At 31.1% G+C, this 26235-nt stretch overlaps 1 protein-coding gene across 4 annotated transcripts in view; it reads left to right on the plus strand.

Moving 5' to 3' along the window:
- The window catches only part of LOC129948399 (prominin-like protein), a 212981-nt gene extending 188772 nt beyond the window's left edge, over nt 1-24209 (plus strand). For 2 of the 4 annotated variants that reach the window (XM_056059389.1, XM_056059390.1), the window contains exons 10-19: nt 1-24; nt 4080-4245; nt 4320-4489; nt 4613-4722; nt 4790-4894; nt 4963-5827; nt 5894-6015; nt 9698-9748; nt 11305-11451; nt 21223-24209. In XM_056059389.1, coding sequence (XP_055915364.1) covers nt 1-24; nt 4080-4245; nt 4320-4489; nt 4613-4722; nt 4790-4894; nt 4963-5827; nt 5894-6015; nt 9698-9748; nt 11305-11451; nt 21223-21334 — 1872 coding nt within the window. In that variant the 3' untranslated portion in view covers nt 21335-24209. Of the gene's footprint in view, nt 25-4079; nt 4246-4319; nt 4490-4612; nt 4723-4789; nt 4895-4962; nt 5828-5893; nt 6016-9697; nt 9749-11304; nt 11452-15695; nt 15754-21222 lie in introns of all 4 variants that reach the window. The other 2 variants (XM_056059393.1, XM_056059392.1) reach the window with 2 other exon arrangements.
- The last annotated feature ends 2026 nt before the right edge of the window (nt 24210-26235 follow it).

Genomic DNA, 26235 nt, shown 5'->3' on the forward strand with positions numbered 1-26235 from the left:
ATGCTAGACCGATACTTCCCAAGGGTATGTTTTGAAAGAAACTGAATTTTTTTTAGTTGATTTGTAGAATCTTTTTATTTTAATCTTGTTCTTAAGTTGTTTTTATTTGACTTTACTATTTTAGTTTTTAAATTGTATTTCAAATAAGTTTTGTTGAATTTATATTTAAAATTGATCGTACTTTTTTTTATTGCAACTTAAATCATTTAAATCTAAATTTTAAATTCTAATTTGTATATTCTAAACCTTAAAGTTCAAATACCCTCTTAAATTCTGACCTTACATCGATTTCATTCGCAGGAAACAAAGCTTAAGTATCTTATTAAATCGAATCTCAACTCTACTTTATATGTCAAAAACGGTTATCCAGTTATTTTTTTTTTTCGAATTTAAATTAAGGCTTGAAATTTTCCAGTAATAAGTACAAAAACTAAAAAAACATACTTATTAATGCAATAATCATCTACTTTTAATTTAAAAGTAAATTTCGATGTTAGGAGCAGCCTTTGAAAGCGATTTTTATTTTCTACACTTTACTGAAGCTCAACTAAACTCCCTATGTAAGCTCGATTGATAAAGCCAATTTGCTTGCAGCACAGTTTGCTGTGAATTTGACGCTACCGGAAAGTGTTATGAGTACTCCTGCTCTTGAGAGCGTAAATGATTCTATGGGACGAATCTTCTTTCGCACTCGAGCAGTTGCAAGAATACTGAAAAGCCTTGACATACACAAATTCGCTGACTCGGATAGTATCTCCCCAATTGTTCTGCGTAAGCTTTTCCATCTGTTCTATTCTACAGGTCTCTTCCCGAGTGGAAGGAAAACTGCATTTGTTCAGCCTGTCCCTAAAAAAGGCGAATCCTCCTCCCCCTCAAACTATCGTCCAATTGTTCTTACGTCCCTTCTTTCCAAGGTCATGAAAACGCTTATTAATTTTCAGCTTAAGAAATATCTTGAAGAACAGAAGCTTCTTAATGACCTACAGTATGGCTTTCGTAGCAATAGGTCCACTGGTGATCTAATAGTTCATCTCACCGAATAGTGGAACAAATTCTTACATCGTTTTGCAGAAAGAAAGATTATTGCACTTGATATTGCTCTTATCGAAAATGCGTGCTTTTGGTATTGATGAATCTATTTTCCGTTGGATTAGAAATTACCTTTCTAACCGTTCAATACAAGTTGTATTAGATGGTTTCAAGTCCGAAATACATAAAATAAATGCTCCAGGGCTCCGTTTTGTCTCCAACTCTCTTCCTTGTATTCATAAATGATCTTATGTCTGAAACTTCTAATCCAATAAACTGTTTCTCGGAGCTTTTCATATTCGTTTCAAGATTCACATCTTTGTCCTTCGGATGTGGAACTTCAACGGAAGCGTATGATAAGCTTATTAAATTCTGATCGTGACAGTATTGTCCAATGGGGAATCAAAAACCGTATAGAATTTAATGCTTCGAAAACTCAATGCTGTCTCCTGTCGTTAAAGCGTAACGCACCCCCGATGCCACTATCCATGGGTAGCACTTGCATCCAAGAAACCAATCAACTATCAGTACTCGGTATGTGTATTACAGATCAACTCTTATAGAATGATCACATATCCGATATCGCCAAAAATGCTGCCAGGTGGTTAGGATTTCTCCGACGATGCAAGAAATTTGTCACCCCTTCTGATCTGGCTCTAATCTACAAAGCTTTCATCCAAAACTTCACATATCTAGGCAGGTGCCCTGAAACAAGTTTAAATCTCTTGGACAGAATTCAAAAAAGGTCTTTAAAAATGATAGGTGACAGAACTATAATAGAAACATTTATATCGCTAGAACACCGCCGCAATGTTTTATTCCTTTCGTTGTTTTATCGATATTTTTACAAACAATATTCTGTCGAATTAGCCAGTTGCATTTCACCCCTTAAACTATTCAGCCGTAATACTCGCACTTCTAGGAATGCTCATCAGTTTACCTTTGAGCTCAATTTCGGGCGTACTGTCAAGTATAGAGATTCTTTCTTAAATCACACATCGAGAATGTGGAATACTTTGGCCAACTCTGTTTTTCCCTCCCATTTTGATATTCAAACTTTAAGTCCAATATGCTGTATGCACCGGTATCTTCTTTTAAATCCTTCCATATTTTCCTAACGCCCGCACTGTGTTTAAATATAAACATATAAAGGGTACTAATAACCTCTTGAGGGCTTGTGAATTATAGAAAAAAAATTACAGACACGATACCTTGCGGCAGTGTTCAAGAGAAGCAAATGTTTCGGTAAGAGAACGATCTCCTATCATTTTTAGAGCTCTTTTTTTCGATTCTATCCAGAAAACTCAAGTACGTTATTGGGGCGGCAGCCCAAATGTGAGAGTTATACTCGCTTTGTAAATTATAGCCATATCAAAAGGGGTAAAAAACCTCTTGCATCGTCGGAAATAACCTGAACACGTTTTTGGTTATGTCAAATATATGATCACTCCACAACAAGTGGTTTTTGATGCACAAAGCTAAGACTGTTAGTTGTTCTGTCTTCCACTAGCAAGTACCACTAACGGAAAGTGGCACTGGGGGAGGGTTACCCTTTTGCGACATTGAGTTTTCGAAGCATTAAATTTTACACAGTTTTTCATTCTCAACTAGACAATGCTGTCAAGATCAGAATTTAATGAGCTTATCATACGCTGCCATCGTTGGTGGTCCACATCCGAAGAACAAGGATGAGAATATAAAAACGAATATGTGAAGCTAAAAATTAATGATCTTGGAAAGAAGTTACGTAAGTGCAATTGGATGACGGTTGCGTGGAGGATTCGCCTTTTTAAGAGACAGGCTGGACAAATGCAGTTTTCAATCCACTCGGAAAAGACCATTCGAAAAGGACAGATGGAAAAGCTTACCAAGTGGTTTTGCCAGCGTCGAAGAACACCTCTTCAGATCAATAGCGGAGATACTATCCTGGCCTGCGCATTTGTGAATGTCAAGATCTTCTAGTAATCTAGCAACTGTACGAGTAGGAACAAAGATTTGCCCAATAGAAACGTTTACGCTTTCAAGTACAGGAGGATTCATGTCACTCATTGGCAACATCGCATCACCATCAAACTGTAATGCAAGAAAATTGGCTTACAAAATCAACAGAGCTTACAAAAGAAGTGTCATTTTTGCCGTAATTTCTGGTCATGCAAAAATTTAATGTCGTATATGTCCGTTACAGGTCTTTCTCTCTAATCCAACCATGAATTTTCTTTAGGTTTGATAGATTTTACCCTATTCGGGATAAAATTTCTCATTCCACAAAGAATTAAGTTTGTTACCATATCTGCGTTGGAATCTAGGAACAAAGTGACCAGTTAAAGTTAAAAAAGAAGTCATTGGCTTTTTCATATTGCCATACGGTTCTCGTTGGGTATCTACGAGTATCATTCTCAAAATTTGACTTAAGCATTTGCTCATTCTCAACCACCATTGCAATATTTCAGTCCGGATTACTTTTAAATTAAAGTTGAAAACGAAATGTTCACATTCAAGTACCAGGAATCGAACTGAGTATATAAACTAGAACCTAAGAAAACGTACATTTTGTTTTTTTTTTTTTTTAAACGCGGGAAAACATTGTAGATATTTATAATAAATACCTAAATAAAGCAGGTCCTGATATCAGAATAAAACTTTAAGTAAAATAAAGTAGCTAAAATAAGCATTTGCCTAGATCTTGTTAAATCGTTCAATACTCAAATGGCACAAAAGAACAAAAAAAAGTCCGAAATTGTACACTTGTAAATGTATTATTGCATATAAAAATACCTTAGGAGTCACTAAAGCCTCTCTAGCCCCACTCCTTAGAAGAACCACAGCTGATCAGTCAGAATTTTCAAGATATTTCAATTCGGTGGGTCCAATGCTCCATTAGGAAGATAAATGAGTCTTCAAGGTTTGAAGGCTCTCAAAAAAAATCCTTTTTCTTTCATTCTATTGTTTTTTGTAAACAATTTTCGTTTTCATATTTGATTTTAATTTCTTTTTTGTTTCCAATTAAAAACCAACTAGACTTAACTTAAATTGATTGTTTCGAATTATAGCTTCCCGATGTTACAAGTATCATTGAAAGTGTTGATACCTTAATTAAAAATGGTGATGCATCAGCTGGAAAAGATGGTCGTCAAGCTTGGCAGAATTTACAAAACGACATAAATAGAACAATTACAGAACATATTCCAAAAATTATTGATTCAATGGAAAAAGTTGGTAAGTACTTAACCCCTATAAATATACAACAAAAACTCTATTAGTATAAAATTTTGTATTGTTTTCTCTTTTAGGTCAAGCACTTAAAAAGACATCTGAGGATATTAGTGGAAGATTTACACAAATTAGTAAAGAAATCGATGAAAAAACTAATTCAGCAACAACCACAGCGGATAAATATATCCACGAATATAGTATTTACAGATTCTATGCTGGAATAGCTATCAGTTCCGTTTTGTTGGTGGTAAATATTATATATTTTGAAAATTCATAGACTTAAGATTAAGGCACAGCGGTTTTAAATAAGTCCTAAAAATCTTACCATATTGTAAAAGGATGTCTATAAAAAACATATTTCTTGCTTTAGATCCTGACTGCTTTAACATGTGCTCTGTTTTGCGGAATTTGTGGTAAACGTCCAGATGGCTATGGTGATGATTGCTGCAACAAAGGATCTGGTTCTAGATTCTTAATGCTGTGAGTCCTTGATCAAATTAACATATTTAATATTTTTGATACTAATAATTTCGTCTTTACTTAATAGAGCCGTTGCTGTTATTTTCCTAACGATTTCGATATTAGCCGTTGCTGCACTTGTCCATTTCCTTGTTGGATTAGTTCTGCAACGTGGTGTTTGCACTCCTCTTAGGTAATTTGTCTTTCAATTTTTAGCAAATCAGAACAATTAATTTATTATTTTGTTTTTCTTTTATGTAGAAATCCAAAAACTGATGACGTCTTCCAATATATTGATAATTTCGTTGATCTCAATAACGTATTCTACAATAACAATAATCCAAAACAAAAGATCGGATCACTTAGTACCGGTAATTTGCCACCATTCCGAATTTCTCATGTCATCGCTGCCTGTCAGGCTAACGAAACAATTTACGAAGTCCTACATCTCTACAATCACTTTGATATTGAATCAATCAAGGAATATCCTGCTCAGTTAAATGTTACAAAAACTCTAAGAGAATTCGTCGATGGCATTAATTTCGAATCGAAAATTGTCATTCTTAGTGAAGAGAACGAACAGAGAATCCGAGCTATAGCTACATCGGGTTTGAATAATTTCGACCGTGACAAGTTCACCGATAATCTCAATGAAAACATAACCATCTATTCGCTCAAAGCATTGGCATCTCAGTTGAGAAAAACCGCTGATAAAATCAAAGGTACCTCAATGAATGACGTACAAGTTGGTCTACGCAATCAGGCACTGCATTTGGAAACCTATGAAGATAATCTTGTGCTGCCAATGCGTGAACAAACTCGAGAATTGATTGCTCTAGCCGAAGAATTACAATCGAAACTCAGCTATAACCATAAATCATTCGAAAGATCCATCGAATCGTTGGTGGAGGAAATAAAACAAGCTCAGAATTTCATCAACGAAGACGGACGTACTTTCATTAAGAAAACTGCTGAAACATTGACGACTTTCTTCACCGAAGAGATTCAACGTTATTTGGATTTGGTCATTAAATCCATTCAAACGATTGTGGGTAAGTGTGCTCCGCTGGCACATGTCTATGATTCGGCTATTGTAGCAACTTGCAATAAATTTGTCGATCCATTGGTAAGTTTGAATGTGACTTGATTTTACTTGGAGGAATTGGTATAGATTGTTTTTTTTTTTTTTTAGAATGGCTTCTGGGCTGGTGTTGCCTGGTGTGTCATCCTCTTCCTGCCAACGTTAGTGATAAGTGTTAAGCTATCTAGTTTGTATCAGAAATCAGATCCCTATCCGGGACCACTAGTCGAATCGTGAGTATTCTGCCTATCAATTATTTTATTTCTTAAATTTTAATTAAAAAATAAATAAATCACATTTATTCATATTAAACCAAAACATTCAAATTACAATAAAAGAAAATAAACAAAAAAAACATATTTAAGTTATAAAGTGGAATATCACCCTTATCCCAACACATCCCATTAAAATGATAGTTAAGTTATTTAAAGAAAAAATATTTAAAGTTTATGAATTTATTGTTATTTTTAAAATTTATATTTATATGTTTGATTTTCTAACTCTGCTTTATGTAACATGTTTTTTTTTTATTATATAAAAGTGAATGTAGTTTTAATTATTTTTATCATTCAAAATTCTCTTGAAAATGCATATATATCATTTTAATCTACAATTGAATGAGTTAAAAGCTAGTTTATAAAATGTATTTAAGATCAAAAACTAAGAACTAATAATTTTTAGACACACAATTTTATATTTTTGATTTTTAGTAAAAGCTAATTTTTGCAGATAATACGATTTTGTTTTTATTTTTTTTGCTGAATTATCTTTAAGTTTTATTGCTAATATATGTGTTAAAAAAAATGGTTAAGTTCCCATGAAACTTTTGTACACAAACCCCCGATTAATGTATTTGAAAGTAACTTGAAGATATTTTCTCTTTACTTTCAATTCTTTTCCTTCACTTGAAGTTGTCATTCTTAACTGAAGATTTGTCTACTATAGATTTTATCAATCTCCAGTAAATAAGAGAATCCACTAATAATTTCAAATCTATAACAACATTATTCAAAATTCAAGCAGTTCAACTTATTCTTAAAACTGAAATCAACTCTTGAGTTGGTAAACTGCAGAGTTTGAGAGAAATTAAAAGACAGTGAAAAAAGGTGTCTAAAGGATTATCCGAGCTGTTATGTATATTTAAATGATCTCAGTTTAAAATAAAATTCCAAACAACTATTTGTACTTACTTAAGGTGGCGCTACAGTCCTGTGCGAACTAGGGCCCAAACAAACTTCTCCATCTAGCTCGGTCCCTAGCTAAATGTCTCCAGTTTCGCGCTACAAGTTGGGTGAGGTAACTTTCCACTTGTGCGCGCCACCTGATCCGCGGTCTTCTTTTGCTGCGCTGTCCTGTGGGTGTGGATTCTATGCGCTCTACGTGACCCAGCCATCTTAGTCGTTGGACTTTTACCCTTCTGGCTAAGTCTACGTCGCTGTACAGCCCGTACAGCTCGTCTTCCATCTTCTCCTCCACTCCCCTTTGATGCATACAGGACCGTAGATCACACGAAAAACTTTTCTCTCGAGCCGACAAAAGGTGCTTTCATCCGCTTTTGTCATAGTCCATTGTTCTGCACCGTATAGCAGGACGGGGATGATAAGGGTCTTATATAGCAAAACTTTGGTCCCTCAAGAAAGGGACTTTACCACTCAATTGCTTTCTCAGTCCAAAGAAACAGCGGTTAGCAAGAGTTATTCTGCGTTTGATCTCAGCGCTGGTGTTGTTTTCTGCGTTTACAGCGGTACCTATGTAGACAAAGTCCTTGACTACATCAAAGTTACGTCTTCCGATGGTGACGTTTTGATCAAGACGTCGGTGTTGTATGTCCTTTCTTGACGACAGCATGTGCTTTGTTGTGCCATTATTAACCGTTAAACCTATTTTTGCCGCCTCTGCCTCAATAATCACTAAAGCCCCATTGACATCACGCTGAGTTCTTCCCATTATGTCAATGTCATCAGCATATGCTAGTAATTGGACAGACTTTTGAAAGATAGTGCCTCTAGTGTTGACGTGTGGAGCTGCACTATTCTTTCAAGCACGATGTTAAACAAATCTGTTAAGTTGTTTCCAACCTTTATGGAGCAGCGTGAATTCGCCATAGTCATCCTGCACAAACGGACGAGTTTGGCAGGGATGCCAAAACTAGACTTGGCTCTATACATCTCGTCCCTGTAGATGCTGTCATATGAGGCTTTGAAATCGATGAAAAGATGGTGGGTGTCGATTTGGTGTTCTTGGGTTTTTTCCAGAATCTGCAGTAATGTGAATATTTGATCAACTGTGGACTTTCCTGGTCTAAAACCATCTGACGATGGGCTTTAGACGTTCACATATTACGGCAGAGATGATTTTGTAGGCGATGTTAAGTAGACTGATTCCTATATAGTTGGTGCAGTTTAAAGGTTCTCTTTTTTTCAGGATCGTTGTTCGACGTTGTACCTTCTCTCAGCACGTCCCTGTTTTGCCTTGGGTTTAGAAACCCGAGCCAAGGGAACTCACAACGAGGTAGTGGTCCGAGTCGATGTTAGCTCCTCCTTCTTTACTAAGTCTTGCTCCAATGACAAAGCCGCATCCAAATAAAGCGCTGTTGGTTTTCGTGGTAGCAGTCACTATCGTATTTCCAGGATGGCAGTGATGTCTGCTAGGTCCTCCGCTAATTCTTTGGCCGCACGTGGTCTGTTAAGGGACCTAACATTCCACGTGCATATCCGAAGCTCGTTGTCCTTAATTTGTTTGCGTAGGTTGTCAACAGTAAATCGGTCCGTATCCGAGGCTTGTTGGTGCTTCGCAACTATGATGTTTTTACGTGGCCAGGAAGTCACCCCGACGGCACAACCCCCAACCTAGAGGGCCAGATTCTTAGTATAACTCCAAGGACGAGCAGCCGGATGAAACCGCTCCTTATAAGCCTGGGCTCCGAATAATTCGTAGAAGCCCTATAAGGTGTTCACTAAGTAGTTCAACCTTACTGGAACTGTAGACGCCACCTTTAATTCATCTCGGGAATTCCTCCGTCTGAGATTTTATAATTAATTTTCTATGATTTGCACGTAGCTTTTGAATATTCAGTCTACCATTTCATCTCAAATCTTTGCCCAGAAATTCTTTTGAGCAATGTCTAGGATTTTGTACTATTTTGTTTATAATTAAATATAACAGTGTTTTAAAGGGACGATTTATTTATGCCCTTGTTTTGGGGTCTAGCGGTTACATGCTCTTAGCTAAACGACTGAAAACTTCTTATATCCGCATTTAAAGTTTGTCGACATTTAAACTTTCTTAACACAAGTAAAAATCTCATTTCAAATTTCAGGTAAGTTTAATATCTAATTAGTCAAAAAAGGACATACAAAGGTTTTATCTTATTTATTTTATGTACATCATTCATTCTTTTATTTCAATCATTTATTCATCAAAACCTAAGAATATGTCTGCAGTTTTTATGCTTTGAACCTTTATATGTTTGCATTAAAAGAATAACTTTTTGTCAGTCTTTTATACACTTATACTGCTAGCTTTTGACTCAATTATTCAATTATTGAATTAAAATAATCTATTATTGCATTATTCATTTGTATGTTTAAAATTTGTTACTTAAAAAATTTCATAAATTTGCTTTAAATATTTTTATACGCTTAAAACTAGAAGTTTTGTTATTGTAAATTTGATATGTTTTGTTCTAAATTATGTATTTTCTTGTCAATTTGTATGTTTTTAATTGTTTGTTTTATTGTTTCTGTTTTCTTGAATGTTTTAAATTAATTTTTCTTATATTAAAAAAAAGTCTTAACACAATAACGTTTCATGCAAAATAAAAATCATACAAATAAAAAAAAAGAAAAAAAAAGTTAAATTTAAAAAGTAAAACATCAAAAAGAAAATATTGCAAAATTTCTGTAAAATTTTCAGGGAGTATTTGTATGATGCGTACAGTGAACGTGATCACATTCCATTGGCAAAGTAAGTGTTAAATGTTTTTTCAATTTATTAATAACAAGTTTTTGTTGTTATTGTTTTATTTTTTCGCCTATAATTTTTGCTTTTCCTTAATTCTTTTCTTAATTTGATTTATTTTTGCTGGCCTTATTCCTATAAAAGCGTATTTAATAGGGAAACAAAATTTCTCAATATTTTAAATTCTTTGAATTGCTTCATATTTTTGGGTGCACCAGTAGAAACTATCAAAGTGAAATGCAGATTTTGTCTTAGGAGTTTTCCTATTGTATTGATGTTTTAATAGACTTAGATTTTTAAAATTTCTCGATGCTTTCGTGCTACTTGTAAACTGTTGCTAATGCAAGACGCTGTGATGAGGGCAAGCACTAGTTGGAACAACATCAGCACGTGTCAAGTCACAAAAAACATCTGGCAAACACTGGATTTTAAACATTCAAGGTGCTTGCTCTCTCTAAGCAGATCGCATGTAAGCTCGATAATAGGTGTCATAACTGTCTAATAGGAAAGCACGCCACGAGACTAGGCGTATTCTCAAATGACTTTTGCAGAAGTTGAATGGAAGAGGTAGAGGAGGAAACAGTTCTTTGCCTTCTCTGTACATGCCCTGCTCTGGCTCAAAAACACAAGAATTACCTAGGAGAATTCTTGTTTAACGATCTAAACAATCTAAATCATATCAGCATAATCAGCCTCTCACGCTTCGTAAGGGACTCAAACTGGTTCCATTGAGCTTAGGAGGAAGTCTCAAGATTCATATGGTATCACAATGGGCCATTAAACTGACCTAAGTGCGTCCGTTTCCATCTTGGACAGCCACTATACCCTAACCTAACCTTAGAAGACAAATTTAGTTTTTAATCAATTTTGTCTAGATCTGAGAAAATGTTGTAACTTTTAAGCCAAGGGCATCATTGAGTTTTACAAATCGAGATAATGATTTAATTTCACTCATGTCAGTGTTCTAACACAAATTTAACTTCTTAACCACTTCAAAAATTATTGTTTTTGTAGTTTCTTAAAAATTAAATTGGGTGGTGCAACAGTCCGTTGTGAACCAACTGACTTACAACTCTCAACCATTCCTTTGTGCGAGTAATGTTGTCAGGAATTGTTGTAGTTTCTTTAAATTTTATAATTCACACCCATTAAAATATATAAATAGGCTGTTTTACCTTCGAAGCAATTCCGAGAGTTCTGATCTTCGTTCTTCTTGTATTCAAAAACAAAAACAAATGTTCCTTATCTCTTCCAACGTGTATGCATGCTTATTCTTTTAAATATATGCTTTTATCCTTTTTAAGAACACATTCCTTTTCCAAAATTTCCTATTTTCTCTCCGTAATCTATCGGAGAGTGTTAAAAAATCTTAATCTACCCATATCTTTCCAAAACATGCAACTTTTTTGTATCGCTTCTTTAGAAAAAACTTTCTATCCTCTGTAACATCCTTTTTTCTGTCTTTGCTCACAAAAAATCTTTAATTTTGTTTTCTCCTTAAAAAAAAATTAACTCAAATTCCAAACAACCAAAAAAAAAACAATCCTTCGTTAATATTGTAGTGGACCCAAAAATAAACGAAGAAAGAGCAAAGAACGTAGACGAACCTCTCGAGATCGTCGAGCCGATTACTTTGAAGACTCAGGCTCATCCCATGGACCTGGACCAGCGGGTGGACGTGACACTCGTTACAATGACATGGCTCCAAAGTAAGTAAACATTGTTTTTTGTATGTCTTTTTTTTCTTCAAAATTTTGTAATAGATTTTTCTTTCTTTTTTTTAAATCATTTTTATAAAAATAAAAAAATTGTTGAATGATCGTTATTTGAATTTAAATTAACTAACAAAATAAAAAGTATTTAAATATATTGTTTAGTTTTTACTTTTTGTTACATAATATGGAATGAATTAGACAATTTTTTAAAAAAATATGTTGGTCCTCTTTGTATTTATTTCATGAAGAGGATTTGTTTGAATTGCGGAATGATTCTGTTTTTTTTTAATGTGTATTTTGTAATCATTAATTTAATTCTTTGAATTATTTATTTTTCTTTATCACGGTGATAGTTAGTTATGAAAATGTCAATCGAATTGGTTGAAAAAGCTTTTTTTAATTGTTAAATGAAACAAATGTATGTTTTTGTTTAAGAATAGTTTCATTTTATTAATGCAATCATTGTTAAAGCAATATTGAACCTTTTACAAACAAATTATAAATATTGAATAGCTTTATTTGTTTAAGAAAAACCATCAACCAAATGAAAATAATTCAATATTGCTAACGCTTTTAAATAAATAATGTTCAAATTTAAGAAATATTGAGTTTTTAATTAAGAGACAAATTTCTAGTTTAATTCCGACAAGTTTTAGATTCACTTTGATAATCTAGTCAGAAAAACTTTAAGATCGAAGAAAATTATTTAAAAAAAATAATATTAAAATAGCCTTTACAGTTGATATAATATTTTTAACAATCATGAAAAAAGATGAAGTTAAAATGTAAATAATGTTTTAAAGGGTCTTTTTTTAAAAAAGTATTTTTATTAATCTAGATTTGTGCTAAAAGTTTTAAAACAAACTTTACAAAAAATGGAAATAATTGATGAAACATATCAATGTCAATAAGTTAATATATAGTATTTAATATTGAGTTAAATCCTTTATTAACTTAATTAAAGTCAACTAAGTATTGAATTCTTGAATTCTTAAGCATTTTATTGAGATTTCTGCAAAAATGTGTCTTGTTAAAAGACTTATCTTTTCAAAAAGATTCGTATCCAGTTTTTAAGAATACCACTTAGCAGTATAAAAGATAAGGCGAACCGCTGCTGAAGGGCTTAATGGCGTGAACAACCTAATTGCAGATTTGAAACCATACAAAATTAAGGTTAAGCTTTTCTTATGAAGATTGCCCTGCTTTAAATTTAATGTAGATATTTTCGGACTTCTTTGAATTTTCTATTTGTATGTCGCTAGGACTCACTTCCTCGATATCACTTTATTAAAAGAGTTCTTAAGTGACCCCAAGTTGATTTTGAATGTATTATTTCATTGTACCTATTTCTACATATGTGGCATATTTGAGAAAAACTTTGATTAAATTTCAAAATCAAACACTGTTCAAAAATCATATAAAAAATTTGGGTTTTTAACCAAAAAAATGTTCTTAATACTTCAGCAGCTTAAGTGTAATTGTAATGTCGTAGTGCCCTTGGCGTGATAGTTAGTGCATAGAACTGTCATGCCAGTAGTACTCGATTCAATCCCCTCCATCCCTGAGAACATTACTCGCACACAGGAATGGTTTTGAGTTGTAAGTCACTAGGCCAGGGGTCGGCAAGTAGTTTTAAGTGGGGTCCAGACTTAAAAATTTTGCAATTTTATATTTTTCTTGAACATACTTACACCAAAATTCTTCAGTGGTTGCAGTTTTAAACAATTGCACGGAAATATCTTCTTGAAGGTCCATTAATTCAAATTGTAATGCAGCTTTTGAACGATCGAATAACTTCGCAGCCACTTCAGTCCATTCTGCTACTACAGTGACTTCATAAGGCAGTTTCAAAAATTGAGATAGCTTCCCAATCTTTGCAAAATTTTGGAATCTTTTTGCAAAGTCGCTTTAAAGATCGGATAAAACACTGCAATGTCTTCTTTTTCAATGGTCTGATTATGAGGTTCGCGGCGAATCGTTTTCAATTCGACTCGCGTCGTATTTCCTTATTAACGAATTCGCGGCAAAGCGAAGATAGTTCTTCCTATATTCCAGTATTTCAACAGTTTTGGTTTGACTTTCTCTTTCGATATTCCAGTGATTTGACACTTCTGGTTTGAAAGCTTTCCTTTGTTTTGATTCAATTTGTGAAATTTGCGGGGATATGTTCAATATTTAATATTTTAATGTGGATTGTGGACAAATTATAAGAAAATTAAAATAAAGCTAACTCACATTTTTATATAAACGGTGATTTTTTAAGAGCTTGAGAACTTTTTAAAAAAAAAAAACGCATAAAATTTGCAAAATCTCATCGATTCTTTATTTGAAACGTTAGATTGGTCCATGACATTTACTTTTTGAAGATAATTTCATTTAAATCGTTGACCTCGGCTGCGTCTTAGGTGGTCCATTCGGAAAGTCCAATTTTGGGTAACTTTTTCGAGCATTTCGGCCGAAATAGCCCGAATTTCTTCGGAAATGTTGTCTTCCAAAGCTGGAATAGTTGCTGGCTTATTTGTGTGAACTTAAGACTTGACGTAGCCCCACAAAAAATAGTCTAAAAGCGTCAAATCGCATGATCTTGGTGGCCAACTTACCGGTCCATTCCTTGAGATGAATTGTTCTCCGAAGTTTTCCCTCAAAATGGCCATAGAATCGCGAGCTGTGTGACATGTAGCGCCATCTTGTTTAAACCACATGTCAACCAAGTTCAGTTCTTCCATTTTTGGCAACAAAAAGTTTGTTAGCATTGAACGATAGCGATCGCCATTCACCGTAACGTTGCGTCCAACAGTATCTTTGAAAAAATACGGTCCAATGATTCCACCAGCGTACAAACCACACCAAACAGTGCATTTTTCGGGATGCATGGGCAGTTCTTGAACGGCTTCTGGTTGCTCTTCACTCCAAATGCGGCAATTTTGCTTATTTACGTAGCCATTCAACCAGAAATGAGCCTCATCGCTGAACAAAATTTGTCGATAAACACATTTCGAACCGAACACTGATTTTGGTAATAAAATTCAATGATTTGCAAGGGTTGCTCGTTAGTAAGTCTATTCATGATGAAATGTCAAAGCATACTGAGCATCTTTCTCTTTGACACCATGTCTGAAATCCCGCGTGATCTGTCAAATACTAATGCCTCAAAAAATCACCCTTTAATTACAATCAAGAAAGAATCCACGAAAGTGAATAGTAATAAACACTCTTTTGCCTGTGAATTCGACAAAATAAAGCTGTCAAATTTCAACTCACCAAAAAACATTATGACATTTCGAATTCGCCTTTGTATTCGTTAATTGGTCGAATTCAAAACGAAGAAGACGAAAGTCAAGCCCGCTAGCAAAACGATTCGCTAGATTTCCTCTGTTTGTATTCAAGAATTGTTGAGAAATGAATAAAGTCTTTTTTAGCAATATCTTTTTCGAAAACTTCAAGTTTGCTTTGCATTAAATCACATATTAATTTCCCATTTCCTTGTACTGACTTAGCAGGCAGCGTAAACAGTTATTGTTTAGTCCACTAAGTCAGAATCTTCCTATTTTTACTGTCCCTTTTTAGGATCCATATTATTGGTACGAAACGTTTTTAAACAGGAAAAATTATAAAACAATCGATATCGATAAACATATTAAAGCAAAGATCTTATTTGTGAGGATCGCATGTATGCAATTCAATGTATGCATGTCTAAATAAACATGTTTATACTTACCAGTAGTCATTAATCCGTTTGGGCAATTAACTTAAGTCATTACATATAAATTCCAGACATTTTCATAACTAAGTATTTACTATACCAATTTAAATATATATTTTTTCTCATTTTCTATTATTTTCGCATATTTTTTAAACCCTCCTTGAAAAAAAGAATTAAACACCCTACAAAAACAAAAATTCTAAAAATAAAAACAACGCATCTAATCCATTCCAAAAATCGAACTAATTTCGGTTACGGAACGATATTAACACACCTAATACACCACTTAAAATTAAAGTTAAAAAAAAACAACAACTATTTAGTAATATTATATTTTATATATATACTACCTTTAAATGAATATAATTATTAAGTATTTATATAGATATAAACTTATAAAAAAAATACTTGTACTTGAGTTACTAATTTATAAAAATTTATTTACATCTATTTTTTATTTCTCCGGTGATTTGACATGAACATGAAAAAAAAATCAAAACAAAAAACTAAAAAAAAAATAATACAAAAATTGTAGAGCATTTGGGGCTATTGATACAAGGCCAAAAGCACTGTCAGCCGACGGTTTCTTTTAGGTATACAAAACATCAACAAAAAAAATTTTAAAAATTTTTCAGTTATTTTTATAAAAAATTCATATAACTTTTTCAGTTGATACATGTTAATAAAAAAAAACAAAAATAATATGTAATAATAAAACAACAAACAAAAAAATGCATATTATCTCAACTCATTAATATCATTAACCGCATAATCTAATTCTGTATTCAATCAACAACATAATCATTGAAATGGTGAACATCTCATCAACAACTGACCAAGAATCAAATCACTGCCTACTTCAGTTTCTTTAATCACACCATAATAATAATAATTATGTATATCATTTATATTAGGTCATTTTCTAATGGAATCAATTAACATACATTTAGTTTAAATGTCAAAATGCTTTTATTATTTTGATTAATAAAATGAAGAACAAAATGATATTCTTAACATACCTACATAAATATTTGTGTTTAGTTGGTTTGAAGTTGTTAATTTTTGTTGTTTTAACATTTTATCGTTTTTTAATACAAATGTTTTAAATTTTTTGTTATGGTTTTTGTTTATTTGATGAACTGCACTAATTGACTAAAGCTTGAATTTAATCGTGATAAAAGTGTGTTAAGCGCTTAATTAAAAAAAAAAACTTTATAAAGAAAGTCTGATAAAAGAATAAAAACACCAATACCATAATTTTATTTTATTTAAACTTTTTTCTTTTTTACTTTTTGTTTTAATTTATTGTAATTTTTTTTTGAAAATAGGATCAATGGGTCACCTATTGAAATAAGCTTATTGCTATCAGTTTATATAAGTCGTTTAAAAGCTAATTCATTTTGTATTAAAAAAAACTAGCTTAGCAACATACATACTTTGTTTTATCAAGAAATATTCAGAGGTTAGGTACAAATTAAAGAACATTTTTGTATCTCGGAAGCCCTTATTTCTTTAAAAACATCTGCAGATTTTTAAACAGAGAAAAGAGGTTAACCTTTTTTCGGACTTGCATTAAGTAAAAAATGCTTTTGTTCTATTTGATTTTTTATGCAACATTGAAAGTTAAAAATATTAAAACTTTATATTGTTTACGTATTCTATATTTTGACAACTTTTGCGGCTGCAGTTCTATCTTAATTGATTGCGGTCAGCCATAGAATAAAACTCTCGTTTAGATAAAATATCTTAAATCATTTGATTTGTATGAAAATAGAAATAAATATAGAAAATAAAACTTGAGTCAGTAGAAATGTCATAGCTAACAAAAAATTCGTTTTCAAAAACTAAGTTTTTTGCGTTTTTTTCGAGAAACTTTTTACATAGTTCTTCATTTTTTTTGGAATATTTTCACTGTGTCAAATATGTCTTAAATCTTAGGTTTATTTGTGGTTTTAAAACCACAAAATCTTCAGTACGTATATTCTAAACTTTTAACCACTTAAAGCAGTAGTGATATAATGCATTGACATCTTACTATTTTGAACACCTGAGTTTTTTGTATTACACAAATATTTTTTGAAACTCATTTTGACGGCTCATTTTTGTGTCTTGTTCCTAATTGTATTAGTAATAGGAAAGTTATACCGACAGTTTAAATTTAATAAAAAGTTAGTGCTAGGGAGATAAAATAAAAATTCGCCGTCTGTCATTTTACAAGGCGGTGTTGACATTTGCCCCGACCTATTTCGACATATCATTTCACATTTCTTCTTCCTCACTTTGCTGACTCTTAATAACTACCAATTGTTACGGAGATACAGCCATTAGCCACTTTGCGATATAAGCTACTTTTAGTTGACATTAATATAAATAAAGCAAGTTTTTTTTTATAATTTCAAAGAAACTTTTTCCATTTAGAACAAATATTGTATTGTTTAACAGATAACTGAACTTTATTCTTCTTCCAATAAAAATGCAATAAACTGGTTAAGTTTTTTAAAATGAAATTCCTATTTCAAATTTTATTCCAAATAACCTACTTTAAAAAATGTGCTCATATAAAACTAATTAATTTCAAACAAATTGACCGAAAAACTTAACTTTCGTTAAGAGTCATAAAAAAGGTTCGAAAAGCTTTTATATAAAAGTAAGATCTAATACAACCACCTTCAAAGTTGTTGCTATCAGCTTTTGATTTAAGTGCTTTAAAAAGCAAGATTCGACTGATTACTATTAATTAAAACTGAATTATTTCAGAATTACCAAAGTTATTAATAAATAAAATTGACTAAGGCTTCGGCCATGCAAAGAGCGACCGAACGACAGGAGTCGCTGACCGATCAATCCGAGTGATGGGTGGCAATTTACTAAACGACACGTTGCTGTGCGATTAGTTGGAAAAATGCCATCGTCAAGTGCGATTTGTCATAGCTTACTATTTGAAAGTCGCGTTCATATTTCTAGATCTGTAATAAGATCGAGAATCCGTAGATTCGGTGTACAACCCAATAAATCGAGAAAGGGAATATTATGGTGAATTTCATCATGAATATCTAAATGTTCGCAGATTTCCAGAAGGATTTTGGCAATATTGTTGTATGTCAATACCATCATTTGATTTAAAATAAATTAGGTGGCGCAACAGCCCGTAGGAAACCAGGGCCTAGTGGCCTACAACTCTCAACCATTTCTGTGTGCTAGTACTGTTGTCAGGAATGGAGGGGACCTACAGTTTTGAGCCGAATTCGAACGGCTAATTTGACAAAAATTACTCCTGGAGAATTTATCAATTCCTTGCAAGATGCAGTACCCGTGAATATAAACTTTAGGTGGCATAGGCAGGGATCCAACCCAAGACCTCTCACATGACCAACGCACTAAACATCATGCCACGGGTAATATCATTTGATTTGCTGTTGGAAAAGTTCGATTACATACACGTGTCTGCAGAAATGGCTAATGACTTAGCTCTAACAAATTCAACCACCCAAGAAGAACAGTCCCGTTCTAACAGAAGCTCAAGCAATGCGTTGAATACAAGAAATGAGCTTGCGCAATATTTTTGGGAATTCGGGCATTGAACAAAAACCACATTTGTAATTAAAGATTAAATTAATAAAAACTTACCAGAACAATGGCAAATCTGTCCGACTTTTTCTCACTCTTTATCGGTGACATTTTTACTGTCGCTTAAAAAATCGCTGAGTCACTTAGGGTTTATGTGGCCACCTCCATACGATTTCATGTGTTCTATTTCGTCGCTTAGTCGTGCGTGGCCGGATCCTAAAATAAATAAATAAATAAATTGGGTGGCGCAACAGTCCATGAAGAACCAGGGCCTAGTGACTTACAACTCTCAACCAATTCTGTGTGCGAGTAATGTTGTCAGGAATGGAGGGGACCTACAGTTTATATGCCGATTCCGAACGGCTAATTTGAGAAAGCACTTTTTCATGACAAGAGTTACTCTCGGAGAATTTGTCAATTCCTCGCAAGAGGCAGTACCCGTGAAAAGACTTTAGATGGCATAGGCAGGGATCGAACCCAAGACCTCTGGCATGACAGTTCAACGCACTAATCATGCCACGGGTACTAGGAGAGGAAAAATTAAGCATTTAATAACTAAAATCTAAATTTATCTCCATATAAGGTTTTGCAAGAGCAACATAAACTCTCAGGTTCTCAATGAAAAATGAAGGCAAAGTCTAATTTTGTACTTAAAATGTATGTTAACATTTTTACTTATTTACCCGACGACGATATTATTTCTATTTTTATTTATTTTTTTTTGTTTGTTAATTTTATGTTTTAATCATAATCAACTACGCACAACGCATTCGTATATTTGTGAACATTGTATTTGATTTATATTCGTTTTATGTTTTTAATTATATTGGCTAATCAAAAAAATCTTATATAGAATTTCCAATTCCAATAATTTTGTTTTCTATTTTCTTTTTATTTATAAATTTCCTTGAAAATATAACTATAAATATAATTATAAAATATACCTAAACCATATTTAAAACCTATATTTATTTTCAAAACTTCTGGTCTTGTATAAAATAACCATCAAATATAACTCTATTATTTTTCCAAATTGTATTCTATATTCTTAAGTTTTAAAACTTATAAATTTAATTATAAAATTAAAAATTAAATTAAAAACAAAAAAAATACAAAAAAAAAAACAAAAAAATAATCAAAATTAATTAAAGTTGTGCTTTCAAAATTTGACGTGTGTGTGTGTGTTTGTGTTGTTTTGTTTTTGTTCTGTTTTGTGGTGCACCAACAACAAAAATAATAATTATTTTTATTAACAAAAACATTAAAAATTAAAATAACACAAAATGTGTGTTGTGACGTATTTAATTTTTATTTTAAAAAATAACGTATCTGTTTTAATTTTCATTATGTTTAAAATTTTGGTTTATATTTATTTTATTCCAAATTGTCTGAAAACCTCACCTAAAATAGAAAAAGAGAGTGAAATTGTTGTTTTAGTATAAAATTTTAAAAGTAGGTGTGTCAGTGGATGGCGATTTATTTTAATATTTTTTTTCCAACTTAGAATTTGTCTTATTTGTCACCATGAGTTCTTAACAGAGTTGGAAAATCATTAAATCTTCTTATTTGTCGCTTTCGGGGTTTTGAGTAAAAAAATAGAAGAACACAAAATATATAACTTTTTTTAAAATTTAGTTTTAATGTCGAGACAATTTTATCAACAAATTCGCTGTCAATACGTATTTTTATTTCCTTTTAAGGAACATTTTGGAATTTCATTTAAAACCACCTAGAAGAGGTTTGATTATTTTTAACAACTTTTAAATTTTTTAAATTTCAAAAAGGAGCTATAAATATTTCGGTTTAAATTAAAGGAATCAAGAATTTACATATTTTGATTATCAACATTTCCCTTCGTGAATATTTTAAAATGACTTCAGTGCTGAACGATACTTAGTCATAGAAAAAATACTGTTTTATTTTTCATTTGCATTAAATAAACTTTAGTTCGTGAAAACAAAGGAAACTGTAGGAAAATTATGATACCACACCCCAATTAAATAAAATGAAACATTAATCCCAAATAATTAAATGATAATAGATTAAAATTTTCTACATAAAAGATTTAAATTAAAAATCCAATAACCTTTTGATTTGAGAAATTATAAGTTTAGTCTCATTTAAAGCAATACATTGTTTCAAAATTATCATAAACACATCGTCCAACTTTAAAACTATTCATACATTTTCTGAATGCTGTTTTGCTTCTAACAAATTTTCGCACAAACCAATTTCTTCAAACTTTTAAAAAAGTTCAAATTTGAATTTGTTCTAATCTTTTTCTTTTCATATCAAAATTTTCTTATTACGACAAATAATTTCACTCTCTGAAAACATTTTAAAATTTTGTAAATATTTATTTATTTTTATTAGTTTTCAACACATTTAACATTATTTTTAAAAAATATTTTTTTTCGATTAACAAAAATAATAACGAATATGAATTAATTCCTTTTTATTTTATTTTCTCCACTTTTTCGTTTTTTTTTTTAAAGGCACTGGGATGGTGGACCACCAAGGTACCAAAACCCTCCAATGGCACCACCAGCATCCGAATACGAGCGCCCACCGCCATATTACTATCCCGGAGCGTCCGATCAGGATTAAATAAACAAAAACTTGATTTGCAATTAAAAGTCCTTAAAAAGCAAAATGGTATTAAGCAACCAATTTAATAATTATAATAATATTAATATTGAACGAATAATAAGAATAATTATTAATTTTTTTTTTAAATAATAATATATGTAATTCTATAAATAATAATAATCATTTCTTTTTTAAAATTGTCCTGCAAGAAGAAACAAAAAAAGAAATAATTGAGAGACTGTATTTTATTTCTTTTCATTTGAATTAATTTTTATGTTTTATTTTCTTTTTAATATTACATTTATATTGTTAATTTAAAAATAATAAAATTAAATTAATATAAAACATTTTTTTTGTTCTGATCTCTGCTTCTCTCAAGATCAAAATTAAAAATGTTAAAATGAATCACAACCAAAAGTTGAGGGAAATATATGATATATTTAATTTAGTTAAAAAGAAATAAATTTAATTACTTTATATGAAATATTTGCGTTTTAAAAACAACAAAAAAAAAATAAGATTTTGAAGAATTTTTTATTTTAACTATAACAAAAATTTAAAAATATAATAAATGGTCCTAGTGGCATCCGAATCAAAGTTGCATTTATTAGATAAAAAAAAGTGTGCACAGAATCTTTATTCAATGCTGAAGTTAGATAACAAATATAAGTTCACTTTTTGTTTTTCAAATATGAATAAGAGTTTTTGAATAAAGAATAAGGATATAAAAGAACAATAAATACAAAACAAAACTTAAAACAATATGTCCAAGATTATTAATCATAAGTAAGAAAAGAACGTGAATAAAATGTTAAATTAAAAGAAAATAACTGTTTATATTATTTGTTTAAAGTAAAATACATTTTAAAATGAAAGAAAAATAAACACTAAACTTATATAAACGAAATACAAAAAAAAAACATAAACATTTCCCCGATTAATGAAATAAATAAACAATTACTATACATACTTTTAAAACAAAAAAATAAAACTAATACGAGTTTCAATTATATTACACATTTATATTGTACGATTTATCTGTATTTATGTATTTAGATCAAATTTTTTGAAACATTCAACAAACATCTTGAAGTAAAAACAAAATAATTTTACTGCTGATTCAAAAAACAAAAATATTTAAATAACATAAATAAATTATGTGAAACAAAGCACATATTATATTCCGAATTTCAATTGTAATCAAAAACATAAAACAAAAAAGGGAGAAAAAGTAAATAAACTGCCATTTAAATAAAATAAAAATTACAAAAAAAATAAAAACACTTTTAATGAATCTACAAGAAAATACAAAAAAAATGTATTATTTTATTAATAGTTGAAAAAAATGATAACAGAAATATTTATATATAGAGACACACCAGTTTTTATGTGTACCCGTTGATATTTTGAGTTTATATATAGACTTAGTTATTTTTACACATTTTTACTGGAAATATTATTCTATATAAGTTACCTATATTAAAATTCTTGAGGTTATATGTATAGTTTCCATTTCCGCTTATATCAGTTCAAAGGGCCAGATGAACCCAACAATAGAAACTAGAAACCTTAGAGATCAAAATCATGAGTTTAAAATAATTAAATCAAAAGCGAAATTCATCGCATTTTTTTCTAGTATAAAAAGCGTATAAAAAGACAAGCTTTCATCAAAACAACCACGCGTGCATTTAATCTTTTCAATAAGCATCCCTCGAGAAAAAAAGAAGACAGTTTTCATAGCCTCGATCATTTTTATCAATCTCACAAAAATTGTAGTGCAGGTGCGCGTAACAAAGAGAAGTTTTTTTTTAAATTTTACACTCCACAAGTTAATAAATGGATACAAAGTTTTAAAAAAATCCAAATTAAGAATCTTTTTCTTTCTCTGACAGGAATCGTAAGTACCAACAAGAATACAAATTTGTATCATACACTGGGACGTATGCGTGCTTTTTCCTCATTTTCTAATCAATGTTTCCGAAGTGATTTTTTTTTAATAATAAATTGTTGCCAATGTTTATTTTCCGAAGTTATGGTAATTTTTTAGTTTGGTTAATATTTGTTTATTGCTTAAAAGGTAGAAGATATAAATCCTTCATTTCAGTAAATAATGAGATTTCAACTGCCTAAAGAAAGAAATTAGAAATTGCTCATGTTAAAATGGTAAGTTTGTCATCACATCGAGTTTAATTAAAATCAATATCTAAAAAACTTGAAATGAAAACTGTTTGAACAATGTATCAAAAGTATTTCTTTTTCCTAAGGACCTAAAATTTAAAATTGCATTAATCCTACTACTCGTACTTCATAACTGGCCAAAAATAATAAGCAAAACATTCTTAATCACAAACATCAAGATAGGTATTCAAATTAAATGAGAAAAGCTTAACAATAATAAAAGATTTCTATAACAAAAACAAAACTATGAACAGGTTATATCTTCAAAATCAACACAAAAACAACATAGCATACATATAATCTACCTTAATAAAATTTTAAATACAAATTTCTCAGATTTGACATTAATAAATAAATTCTAGTGAAAAGATAGAAGACGAAATAAAAAAACATTAAAATTTTAACTAAATTTTACAATTTAATTTAAAAAAAACTATCAATAAGTGTAAAAACAAAAAATAAGTAATTATACATCGTTTTATCAATGTAAACTATAGATGTTGAATACAAAAATAATATTATCAAATAAATAAATTAAATTGCAAGTATTACACTAATAAATTGATACCGAATAATTTTCATGAATAAATACTTAGTATTTTAGTGATAATAAAAAAAATAAATGACATGCTAGCAAAAAATATAAAGCTGACAGTCAAAGTATGTAGATGAAAAAATTAAAATGGTGATCGTTTATGAAAGGAAACAAAAATTATTAAATCTGCAAAAAAAAGTAATTAATAGAAATTTAGTACAGAAATAAAAATCATAAACAAAATAGAGATATTCTTGCATAGATACAATTTGCAAGTAGGTTATCTAAATTGAGTGTGACAAAATTTCCTCACCCATCAAGAAAAACGAAGAAAAAAAATATGAAAAATTACTACATTTTATTAATGATCCTGATTCAATGGGATTATTTCAAAAATTTAAACATAAGAAGATTGAAAAAATGAATTAAAGAATTTTCAATTTTATTGAAATTACTCTTTTATGTATAATTATTATAAAAAAAAATCAAATCTTAATGAAAGTAAAAATAAAAAAAAATATTGTTTATAAAAAAAATGTTGTTTGTTTTTCTTGAAATCAAACCAACTGGATTTAAAAACAACTTTAGATTTCATTAAAGCTTTAAGCTTAACCTGTTTGACTGAAAGACGATGGAAACGTCAAGAATTTAGTAAAAGTTTTCATTTTAAGGGATGTTAATTCAAAAAGAGTGGAAATCATTGTTAAATGGGATTTAAAAATTGAGTAGAATTTAGTTGATGCCATAATCGTTGAATCATTTCCGTGGCTTGAACAATGTTGTAATTTTTTTTGTTTCGCCCTTTTTTACCGTGCTCTAGAGAAATTACAAGTTGTATTTCCCGCTCAAGCAGTATAAGCTTGAGCTAAACTTCGGTCATACTGTCAAGTTCAGAGATTCATTCTTTAGCCAAACTACGGGAATGTGGAATGTTTTGAAACACTCTGTCTTTTTCAGTTATTTCTTTTTCTTTTTCAGCAATACCATTGATCAATTCAAAATAAATGTGATGTTACATATAAAATAAAGCCAATTTAATAAACAATTTACTAAACAGAAATTTAAACAACATTTTTAATCAACCTTCAAAAGTTTTGACCACACAATTCTTTTGAAAAAAATGTAGAACGTTTTGAATGATATTTTGATAAATTTCTTAACTTCCCATACTTGTCAAATCGAAAATGTTCACATATCTTGGTGTTCCAAGTTCCCTAGAAACAAAATCCGAATTTTAGAGAAATGACTGTATCTGCGTCCGTACATTCGTACGACCGTACTTCCGACACATTTTGTTCGTCGTCTATATCTTAAGAAGCAGTAGAGATATCGAGTTCAAATAAATGTTGTGACAAAAATAATAAAGCAGATAGATACAGAAAGCACCTTCAAAACAATTAAGTAGGTAGTTTTTCATACTATGGTAGGTAGAAATCTGAAGGTAACCTAGCCTGAGATCCTATAAGCGCTGTAGTGCGCCATTTTGATACCAAAAACTCGTTTGACCTGTGATAGAAAGGAAAAGATTTATAGAGAAGCTTCATAGAGATTATGTTAGAGCTATTTTGTCGCATTGAGAAAAAAGATTAGGTCTCTCATTTTTGTCTCAGATAGCTCATCAAGTTCGTGAAATATGCTTTTCCAATGATTTCATTCTAGTGTATGCCAAAGCAGGACATTTGTAGAGAAAATGGATAATCGTTTCACTTTCTTTTTGGTCACTACAACTACGGCAAAAGGTGTACCCAACTTCTCTGCATGAACTCCTGCAGGCCAATGTCCGGTACAAACCGCAACAATCCTGACTATGTCTTGCCTTGGCCTGCGTAGTAGATTGATTGTAGGGGTTTTATTATAGGTGGGCCATATCTTCTTAGATATAATGCAGTTGGGTAAATTGCTCCACTTTCGGTTTGATTCAGTTTGGTAGATAGAAAAGATTTTACCCTTCATAGCACCAAGAGGAATGTTAATCATTTCCGCAAGTGAGCTATGAAGGGCTGATCCTTGCCTGGCTAGCTCATCAGCCCCTTCATTTCCCACGATACCACTATGGCCTGGAACCCAGGTTAATATTCAGGCTAGAAAGTTCATTGCGACATTGCTGGACCAATTTAGATGAGGATGTGGCCGAGTTAATGGATTTGACAGCGGGAACTACCAGCGCTAAATAAGCTCCATTTCAAGGTCTCCTGGCTGGAGGCCA

The sequence above is a fragment of the Eupeodes corollae genome, chromosome 2 (genome assembly GCF_945859685.1).
Source record: "Eupeodes corollae chromosome 2, idEupCoro1.1, whole genome shotgun sequence".
Classification (NCBI taxonomy): domain Eukaryota; kingdom Metazoa; phylum Arthropoda; class Insecta; order Diptera; family Syrphidae; genus Eupeodes; species Eupeodes corollae.